This window comes from Phytophthora infestans, genomic scaffold (genome assembly GCF_000142945.1).
Source record: "Phytophthora infestans T30-4 supercont1.15 genomic scaffold, whole genome shotgun sequence".
Lineage (NCBI taxonomy): Eukaryota > Oomycota > Peronosporomycetes > Peronosporales > Peronosporaceae > Phytophthora > Phytophthora infestans.
The window spans coordinates 596572-606975 of record NW_003303744.1 but is presented as its reverse complement, the minus strand read 5'-3'; the positions used below and the strand labels follow the sequence as shown (position 1 = coordinate 606975).

The window sequence follows — 10404 nt, the reverse complement described above, 5'->3', positions numbered from 1 at the left end:
TCTTGGAGGCTATTAGCTTCAAGTAAGAATGACCTAAGTTATCGATAGCACTGCTTTCTCCTACTAAATATAAATATAGTAACACTTTGACATAAGGAAACTACGCCTTCGTCTGCAACCGGTCCAGATTTAGCTGTCTCCGTTGCCTCTACAACCTTCAATGCCCGCCGTTCAGGGCTGGCATCGACGCGGATTTGCTCTCTGGGATGGAGAGCTACATCTCTGTCAATGGGGTGCCTGTGGTCGAGAACACAAAGCTCATGACGAAGCTGCTACGAGTCGACGTCGGCTTCGACGGCATGATGGTGACGGACTACCACGAGATCAACCACCTCGCAGAATTCCACCGCACTACTCTCTCCACCGACGAGGCCACCAAGTTGTCTCTGGAGCGCGAATCAATCGATATGAGTATGGTAGCGTCCGACTTATCGCTCACCAACGGAACGAACAAGCTGATCGCGGAAGACCCGGCTATCATCGCCCGATTAAAAGAGTCTGTGCGACGTATTGGCAAGCTCAGCTTGAAACTTGGTCTGTAGGTATCGAAGAAGTTGTTGTCACTACTTTGGAACTCGCTCTGGAGTCGATCGTGCTGTTGCAGATCTGTGTGAGCACCCAGTGCGCTTCGGGTGACTACTGCGAGCCGCAGTGGATCTTCGGACATGGTCTCAGCTACACGAACTTCACCTACTCCGACATGGCCATCAGCACCACCAACGCCACCTCAAGCTCCGATTCTATCAACGTGTCTGTGACAGTGACCAATTCCGATACTGCGGCTGGAAAGGAGACCGTGATGCTATTTCAGACGCAGCTGTACCGACTCATTTCGGCTCCCGAGGTCAAACAGTTGAAGGAATTCTCAAAGATCAGTCTGCATGCGGGTGTTTCACAGACGTTCGAGCTGACTGCGGCGGACTGGAGCGTCTACTACCCTCAGATCGGTCAGGATTTGAAGCTTGTGGCCGAGGACGCGGGTTATGTGGTTGCGATCAAACCGGAGACAGACCGCGGCATGTACTGCTGCTGCGAACCCTCTGTGCGCGACGTTCACGTTGTCGACGGGCGAGTACTCGTTCGGCTCGCTGATTGCGGAGTAGAGTTCAGCTCGCTGCTAGTTTTGCTTTTACGGCTGAAAGGTTTCATAAAAGAATTCTAATGCCTAGATCCTGTTGATCGTCAAACCAGGCAAGGGAAAATTCAATTTGCATCGATTTCGTATACTCGAGTGCAATTAAGTATTGCAATCCGCAAGGACCATGCAATTGGGCATTGCAATTTAAAATAGAAATACTTCATTTTAGCGTGCATGGTTTCATAATGTCTTTCCGCTTCAACACGGCTAAATGCAGCAGGTGTATCGTCGGCAGAGTATCATCTCGCGGCGTCTACTCAGGACCACGCTCTCAAATTCATTCTCCAACCCGCTCGGTGGGCAAACAGTCCTTACGTCAGTTAGCCCTCGCCGTCCTCGCACAAGATCTTCTTTGCCACAACTACAGATAGCCCTGTCAAAGCACAAATTGCGCCGCGATGAAGGACGGCAAATGCAGTGAAGCCAACGCTAACATATAGCCGCATGCTGATAAATGAGGATTGCAACCGTATGTATTGTGCTTTTCTGGCGTTTTGCCGACGTGTTCCCTGAGTTTCGCCGATACCCAAACCCTTATGTATCTATCCAATCATTGATCAGTTGGTCGTCCGTTGCTTCGTCCATTCAGTTTCGACTCAATAAGTCGGCAGGACGGAGGTGGGGACGGCGGCGAAGACGCGACGTGGACAGCACTGAGGACGGCAGCGAGGACGCGGTGAGGACGGCGACGACGGCATAGAGGACGCGATGTGGACAGCACCGAGACGGCAGCGAGGACGCGGTGAGGACGGGGCGACGGCACAGAGGACGTGGTGTGGACAGCATTGAGGACGGCCGCGAGGACGCAGTGGGGGACGGCGGCGAGGACTGACCGACAATGACGGCAGTGAGGACGGCAACTGCTGTCTTATCTGTAGCTGTCTCCCTGGCTGTCACCTCTCTCAAATGCCTGTGTAGCTCAACGGAAGAGCCCCGTTCACGGGTGGTAGAGCCTCAATTCCTCTCACAGGCAAAACCCTTGGTGGCAGCTAGATACAGGGGTGTACGGTGCGGTCAATGGTGGATAGCAAGGTCTGTTGCAAGAAGCCAGTGATCAAGCAGTACCCATGGCATAGGGGAAGGAGCTACACAGCGTCCTGAAATCAGCGAAGAGTGCAGCTGCAAAAGGTACGTTTATATTTGAGTTTTCGATGGAGCTAACAATACCCTTGCCTAATACTCTAACTTGTCGTTTGTTTATTAAGAATGGCAACCCTTACGCATTTTGTCGTAACAAAGTGCCTCCTTCTCCAACATTTGCCTTAATGTAGCAGAAGGCTATCGAGTTCTTCGCGCAAAAATTAAAGAGCATTTCGAGAACAAGATCCCTGGCCAGTGGCGCACTGATTATGACATTTACTTCAAGCCGATCAACAACGCGTATCAGAAGGACTTTCAGGTGCCATGTAGTGACAGTAGTGCTTTGCAGGTTCAGCTCGATACGGTGTGGCACAAGGCGAGACTGCGTAACGGTGGACAAGCGGGCTTCGTCTCAGAGTTGTACGTATACGTGCCAAAACCAGTTGAGGCTACAACAACACTTCGTAGGGCAACAGCTGCGCGTATTCAAGAACAACTGCCCCGTGTTGCAGGAATGTTGCGGGAGCAAGGAATAACTGCAGGTCCAGCGACCCAGAACTATATGGCAGTCACGCAGGCAGGGCTTCCGGACGGAGCCCCATTGGTAGTGCCTAGCAACACGACATTTCAGCAGCTCCAGCACGTGGACGCACAACAGGCAGCAATTGACGATGCAACACAAGAAGGCCAACAGCTAGCGACTGCAGAGTACCATCTTGTGCGCGTCAAGATACAGGGCGTTCCAGTCGCAATGGAAGTGAACATCAGCGATATCCGATCTGGGACTCCCTAACTACAGTTTGTGCCCACCATTTAGAGAGCCCCCAGTGGTTTCTACACCTGCTCCTACTGGCAACATGGAAGGCATTGATCATCTGGATAGCTAACGGCAACGGAGACAAAGTAAAAACAATGGTAGCTACATTGCGTTTATATTCAATGCATTACGTCTATAACCGCAGTGGCTGTGCAGGTTCTCACCGACTTCTTCTTTTTGACGAGTACAGGCGTACATAGCAACTCGTAGTACTGCTAATGGGTCCTCCCGAAACGCCATACTCGCGTGGCGTTGAATCCGACGCTTCAGCAAGGAGAAGCCAACCTCAATTGGGCTAAGATCGGGTGAGTAGGGAGGTAGGAAAAAGAGTAGAGCACCTGTCTCGTGGATCATTTCCTGAAGTTCCTTGTACATATGAATTTTTGCATTGTCCATTACTATAATGGATCGTGGTAGTGGCCACGGTTTGAGGAAGGGAAGTATCTTGGCTTTGGAAACTTCGTGAAAGCTTGAACGCGTAAAGGTTTCTTCCACATCACCCCACGAAAAAAAATCCTTGCACGTCCATTGCAGCCAGAACGATACGCGTTTGCCGCGGCTGAATGGAAGCGTTACATGCGCCGGTGTATTTCTAGCCAACCATAGCGATGTAGAACAGATCTAAAGCAAATAAAATATGTGAAGTAACCGAAAAAACAAAAACATAACAATTGCAAACTTACCTCCCGTACTTTGATGTTTCGTCGACGAAGACGAGTTGATCAGGGTCACGGTAGAAAAGAGTAAGACGGCCGACACACTCTTGTCTCTCGCGTGGAACGCTCTCTCTCGCGCGCTTAGTTAGAACTTCTCTTGTCAACTTGAGGTCGAATCGAAGGGCTCTGCAGATTGTCGCGTCGGATACACCAATTGAGTCCCGGTAGCGCTTGCGTAGTTCATAGCGTAGCTCTTCAAAGTAGAAGCACGGATGTGCCTTCACGTACATTTGTACGAGCGCACACACATCACGAGGCCACCGAGACAATTTTGCCTTGGTGTCTGCGTTAACGACATTGCCTGTCGCTCGGAAAAGTTTATACCATCGAACGGGGCTACGGTCCGAGAGGACGAGAATACTAGCAACCGTAGTTGTGTCGATCGAGTAAACGTGCATTAGAACTATACCTCTCCAGCGAATATCTAGTGAGTAGGTCATCTTAAGCTCCGACGTCGTGGTAAATCTCCGAATGTCCAACAATTCCCAGCCATTCGGACAATCGCTCGTTGGCAGGTAGTTTTTCAGTACCGGTAACTGATCATCAGTTGGGTGCTGCAATTGAGTATTGCGATAATTAGCACATATGCGGCGGATAGATCAATTTATTTATTTCCTTGCCTGCGTCAAACAGTATTGTTGAGCTCCAATTTCTGCAAGAGCAATACCAGAAATGGTAAAATCGAATGCTACTATATATTTTTAGTAAATATATATTCTGTGTGCGCTCCTTTGCCGAAGCCTTCAAATAGCATCACTTGCAACCCAAAATAAGAGGAGATGACTATATTACACCGTCGTGCATTCCGGGACAAACACTTACACTGTACCGGGTAACCATGACATCTTCGTTCGCCATGAGCCCGATCCAGCATCCACAGACCATGCTCTCAGGCGCGGGGTCGCTTGACCCCTTGATGTTAGCAGCACCACGAAGACGGCGGAAAGAGACTGTCAATGAACGGGTAGAACATATTCTACGAGGAGCATTGCATGACGCGGAAGAAGAAGCATTACAGGAGCGAGAAGGCGACCCTGAAACGCGTGGTCGAGCGTTGCAGCGGTCGCATCAATTGGCATCGCTTTACGCAACGTCGACGGATAACAAATTCCTTCGCACTCGAGCCAAGCGAGATGCATCGCTTCAACGCACCAAAGAGTTGAAGCCGAATGACGATGCTGGAAGGCCTGAAAGATTTAATACAGAGTCCGAGTACGCTGGGAGTGTGATCGAAGAGGGCAACGAAAGCGATAGAAGTGACGATGACTCGGTGTCTGGGATGGTACTCGCCTCGCCCATTAAAGTGAGCGCGTCGTCTCCACCCCCGGTCTCCATTGTGACATCACCCGTAAAGCCAAACCATGGTACGGATCTAGTCCCACTGCAACTTTGAACCAGCAGCTACCGCCCGGCATCACTTTAGATGCAAAGCTGCGTCGATATGGAGCTCGAGGCACTGCGAAACTTCGCGGTTGGCGTTCTCAAGAGTCACTGGAACCGCTTTCTCATTCGGTGGCTCCCATTGATGAGTTTGTGACCGGAGTTCGTGGTTCACCTTCGCTTTGGCCCCCAGAGACGTTCCATCCTAGTGGCTCAAGACTTCGAGTGACGATGACACGTTGTCCATCGTCTCCCATTGCAGTCTCAGTTAAGGTTCCAAACACACGAAAGCCCCTCGTTAACTCACTCTGTCAACCCCACAGGGAAGCACAAGATGGTATACAACAGATGACGACCCAGAAACTACAAAAAATGTCCAAACAAGAGAAGAAAGTTGCACACGAGGAGAAGATCCAAAACCAACGAAGTATGACCGAGTGGCGAAGTCGAACACTGCACTTCGAACCTTCCTCGGAGCTGTCAGATCACAGAGAGCAGCAGAAAGCTGATCCACAGATGCGTCACCGACGAACTCAAGCGTCGGCAATCGTCCAGACGCCGGGGTATTCTCCTGAGAAACAGCGCAGCAAGGAGTCGAGTGAGTTAAATAAAAAGCGGTTCAAGCTCCGCTGGCGCTCATTTGCTCAACTTCTTGACGCTATGCGACGAACGCCATGTAGACGACCGGTGCTACAAGATATGGAGAAGTTGTTCGCATTAGCCAGCGAACTGGGTGCACTCAACGCGCTTGGGACTTGTACGCTCTCTCGCTCTCAGTTCACTCAGTTGATCACGCGAGAATTTCCACTATGTGAGCTGAAGTTCGTGAATCGCTTGTTTTCTTCGTACGACTGGGAGATTCGGGACTCTGTGGACACACGCATCGTTCTAGGCACTTTACGAGCGATGCGCGTTCAGCAGGGCGAGTCTGTCGAGCTCATCTGTGCTTCGTTACGCGACTTCGATAGTACTAGCGATTTGAACGGCAAGAATGTGGACGACAACAAGGCGCTGGTGTCGGATGGAGACTCTTTGATAAAAGCACTGTCGCTGTGCTGTAGTAGCGACGAGGAAGAGAAGGATATGAGGGAGAGAGCGGAAGCTATCTGGACGACAACGCTCTCTTGGCAGCGTCAGATTCTATCGCGGCGTCTGCACGGAGGCGTTCGACACAACTTGTGGAAGACTAAACGAGGGACGCCAAGCATCGTGAATACAGCGTCGCGTAACAGCGGGGATTATGACGGCCTGGCGAGCGTGAGCACTGATGAAAGCGAGGATGTAGAGGATACCGTAGAGGAGACGTCGGAGCTTGTGCAGCTAGTAGATGAGTCTCGCGTGCCTGTGCGTCGCATTCGCGAGGCTCTCAAGCGAGAACGAGAGACGCTGGCGCTTTTCACGGAGCAACTCCTACAGCGCCGGCACGAGTGTTTGGTGAGTGCAACAATGTCAACTCCTAGAACATAATGGGTTTATATAAAATGTTGAATAAGTTGACGTTAAATTTTGCCGCAACATAACAGCTTCAATGATGCTTGAGTTGCCTGCATGCTTCTCTATGTGATGTCACTAATCCGAAACTTGTCATCCACACCATTTCTAACGTTTCTATCTGCAATAGAAACAATCTCCAACCAGCAGCTACGCTAGGATGTCCAAGACCGTGGGGGTTCCTATCTCGCTGTTGCACGAGGGCGAGGGCCGCACCGTGACCATCGAGCTCAAGAATGGCGAGGTGTACCGCGGCCACCTGACGGAGAGCGAGGACAGCATGAACTGCCAGCTGAGCGACGTGGTGCTCACGCAACGCGACGGTCAGAAGAGCAAACTCGAGCTCGTATATGTGCGCGGCTCGCAGATTAAGCTGGTGATTCTCCCGGATATTCTCAAGAACTCGCCACTGCTGAGCAAAGTGCAGGCGCTTAGCAAGAAGAAGGAGGACACCAAGAAGAAGAAACCGCAAGGTCGCAGACGCGCTGGTCCCCGCAAGTAGACAGCTGCAGAGGTGCTCGCTCACAGGCTGTAAAGTGCCAGCGTTTTCAACTAACGGACGGTCACTAGAGCCAGAGATATAGCTGAAAGGCTGTAGTGGAGCTCTGAGCGACTTGAAGACGAAGACGACATGACTTTTTTATTGATTTTTGAGTGTGGTTTCTGCCCCGTTTGGGTTGATAGATATCTGCTGTTGATACGCGAAAACTTCTTGTCTGGTCCTGGACGTGTGCACAACGCAGCTCGAACATGTAGACGAATGGAAGCCACGGACGTCCTGCCGCGTCTAAAGCAAAAGCTGTCTCTATACATCTCTCAGTACATCTGGCTACAGACAGCAGAGCGGCAGGAGCAATGCTGGTGGCAGTAGACACAGCGCAACCGGCAACGACAGTCCGCACGTGCAGACACTGATGAGGCAGCAAACGAAAATGATGATCCACAACAGGATGGAGAAGCCGAAGCAGCCGCCGTGTAGACGTCGTGACAAGTGCAGCGTGGCGTGGTTCTGGATTCCATAGTCGGTCAGTGACCGCGACGCACGCAGCGGCACTCCACCGTAGTTGAGATATCCTTGGGCGAAGAGACCCTGCTGCTTGGCCTCCACGAGCGTCAGCAACTCCTGAACTTTGGCCCGCGGGTTTGCTATCGCCACCGTCAGTGTCCTTCCTGCGTCCTGCACACATTAGCGTCGTAGTTAGCCCTGGTATGTCACGTAGGCACTAGCGCTGACTCACCGAGCGGATGAAGAGCTGCATTTCGAGTACTGGCAGCAATTTATCGCCAACGGTATCTGATAAACCTAACGGCGAGAAGACTTTTGAGCTTCTCGTTGGGATTTCTTCTCTCTGTTTCGGTGGGAGAGATCGGTGTGAGAAACTGAAGTGGACCGATCACTCGCGATGCAAGTCACTTAGTGTTGGCCCACACTGGGGCGATGCAACTGAGATCAACGGGACAAGTGCCACTCACCTGCGCTTCACGGCCGTCTGCCTCGGATGTCAGATTGTACGCGGTTCGTTCGTATTCCCGATCGCGGGGTCTTTTAGAAAAGGGTTAATGTGATTTTCAGAAGAGATGCGAATATTCAGGATAAATCTTGTGTTATCCCTACGTATATTCATAAAGTCAGGGAATACATGTGTTTGCAGACTCGGTTTGTGCGTTTTGCGATCTTGCCGTTAAGACAAGCAGCTAATTTCCTTAAGATAACTAAGAGTTTATTTTACATTGCTACATGCATTTTTCAAGACCCTGCGCTAGCCGTGCTAGCCTAGTAGCGGAAACCCGAGCAGCGAAAGGAAGAGCGAGGTATTCAAGGTCAAGCACAACCGAGTCAACAGTCCTGCCCTTTTTTATTGGCTGAAGGCACTTTTCTTTAACTTAGGTTAAATACCTCGAAAAGGTAAGGCCGGTTCCTAACGGGATCATCATCGGATCATGATCTACAAACTCGATACCTGATTGGCTAAAAAATACATATGTTTATTTTTAGTTACAATCGATGATCCCAAATTGGGATCATCACTCGCTTTGGGATCAGGGTCACGGGCACCATTCATGAGAAAGACAATGAAAGTATCTCGCGTTGTGGTCTGTCTCGCCGTTGTAGTTGCTGTGAGCGAATTACGTCGTCGACGTAGATCGAACGTTGTTTCACGCAAACGTTTGGAGTGGGAGCCGCATCGAGATCGACTAGTGCAAGAAGGACAATTCGATCGTTATTATAGAATGAATGTTATAGCATTCGAGCGGCTCGTTGAATCTCTAAAGCCTGTCTTAGAACGCGATCAATTGAAGTCACGGAACAGAACTGGTATCGGACCTGTAACGCCAGTAAACAAGGTACAAATGACTATATCATGGCTCGCTGGAGGTTCTTATCATGCAGTTCGAGCTCTGGCCGGTGTTAGCACCTCTGAATTTTATTCTGCTGTTATTGAAGTGATGAATGCAATATGTGATGACCCTAGATATCAAATTACGCTCCTGTTTACGACATGGAATCTATTACTCGAGCAGCATCACAATTTGCAGATATCAGTACATACAACATTCTTACGGGTTGTGTTGGTTGTGTGGATGGGTGGTTGTGCACTATAAAAGCTCCAAGTGCAAATGAAGTCCCCGACGTATCAGCTTTCTTTTCGGGTCACTACTTGTGCTACGGTATAAATGTGCAGGCCATGTGTGACGCAGCGTGCAGATTTACCGGTTATTGTTTTAACTCACCAGGAAAGGTTTCGGATAGTGTTGCTTTTAAAAAGTGGCCATTGCACACTGCTATCTCCAATTTACCCTTTGGGTATTATGTCATCGGTGACAACGCGTACCCATTGTCATCATCCGTGCTGGTGCCCTTTACGAAACCGGAGATCAAAACCAGAGATTATTCCGACTACAATTTTTATGTATCCCAACTACGCATTCGAATTGAAATGTCCTTCGGTCTCCTGGTTAATAAGTGGCAAATATTTAAGAGGCCACTGGCAGTGGACTATGTACATGCAGGGCTCGTTATCAAAACTTGTATGAGATTACATAATTACTGCATTAACGAGCGCATTTCTCAACCGGAAAGTGGAGGACCAAGCAATGCCGCGTCAAGAGAATTTAACGCAATGGAAAACTGCAGCTATTTGCCCACAGTAGCTGACGACACGGGTAAAGATAATATGCAGGTTGTAAACGGTCATATCTTTCGCAAAGTGGTTTTAGAGCACATTCAGAGATACAATTTAGCAAGGCCTTTAAGTAAATAAAATCCAATCGGGATATTAAGGTAAAAACAAATATTCATTGATCCGTTAGTCCCTCATTATGTGATCTTGAAGCTCGTCCGATTTCTCCTGCGCAGTCTGAACGCGCCTAAATGCAGACTCACGTTCACGCTCTAGATCAGCGACGTCCATCCCTTTAAGTCCGTTCTCATAGATGCGTATGTCGAGGTCGTGCAATGCTTGACGGCGACGAGCTAAAATTCCATCCACAGCGGCTATTTTCTCCACCAATACATCTCTCTCCATCTTCTCGCGTTGAAGACGTGCAACAGCGGTTTTCTCCTCAATTAATGCTCCTTTTGCACTCGATACTTCAATCTCGACGAGTTTGTTAACAGCTTCAGTGAGAATGGAAACGGAATCGAGACTCTTTCGTTGATCATCTTGTTTTTGCCGCTTCCTATTCACTTTCTGCTTCTTTTCACTTGCCCCCCGCTCTTTTGATTCGTCATCTTCGTTATCCTCGTAAATACAAGTAGCACAAAATTCCCGACCTGAACC

The 10404-nt window shown here is 49.7% G+C and overlaps 4 protein-coding genes across 4 annotated transcripts; 3 read left to right on the top strand and 1 right to left on the bottom strand.

Moving 5' to 3' along the window:
• Positions 1–413: 413 nt before the first annotated feature.
• PITG_09490 (glycoside hydrolase-like protein) lies at positions 414–1103 on the top strand (the record flags this gene model as incomplete). Its single annotated transcript, XM_002903091.1, has 3 exons — positions 414–416; positions 605–964; positions 1011–1103. 3 exons carry the CDS (start codon positions 414–416, stop codon positions 1101–1103), a joined length of 456 nt encoding a protein of 151 aa, XP_002903137.1.
• A 3504-nt stretch (positions 1104–4607) lies between these two features.
• PITG_09489 (uncharacterized protein) lies at positions 4608–6598 on the top strand (the record flags this gene model as incomplete). The annotated part of the gene is made up of 4 exons (XM_002903090.1): positions 4608–4909; positions 5056–5398; positions 5480–6309; positions 6406–6598. 4 exons carry the CDS (start codon positions 4608–4610, stop codon positions 6596–6598), a joined length of 1668 nt encoding a protein of 555 aa, XP_002903136.1.
• A 167-nt stretch (positions 6599–6765) lies between these two features.
• On the top strand, positions 6766–7268 carry PITG_09488 (small nuclear ribonucleoprotein Sm D3; the record flags this gene model as incomplete). The annotated part of the gene is made up of 1 exon (XM_002903089.1): positions 6766–7268. One exon carries the CDS (start codon positions 6783–6785, stop codon positions 7122–7124), a length of 342 nt encoding a protein of 113 aa, XP_002903135.1.
• A 183-nt stretch (positions 7269–7451) lies between these two features.
• PITG_09487 (uncharacterized protein) lies at positions 7452–8681 on the bottom strand (the record flags this gene model as incomplete). Its single annotated transcript, XM_002903088.1, has 4 exons — positions 7452–7799; positions 8096–8165; positions 8520–8591; positions 8623–8681. 4 exons carry the CDS (start codon positions 8679–8681, stop codon positions 7452–7454), a joined length of 549 nt encoding a protein of 182 aa, XP_002903134.1.
• Between the last annotated feature and the right edge of the window lie 1723 nt (positions 8682–10404).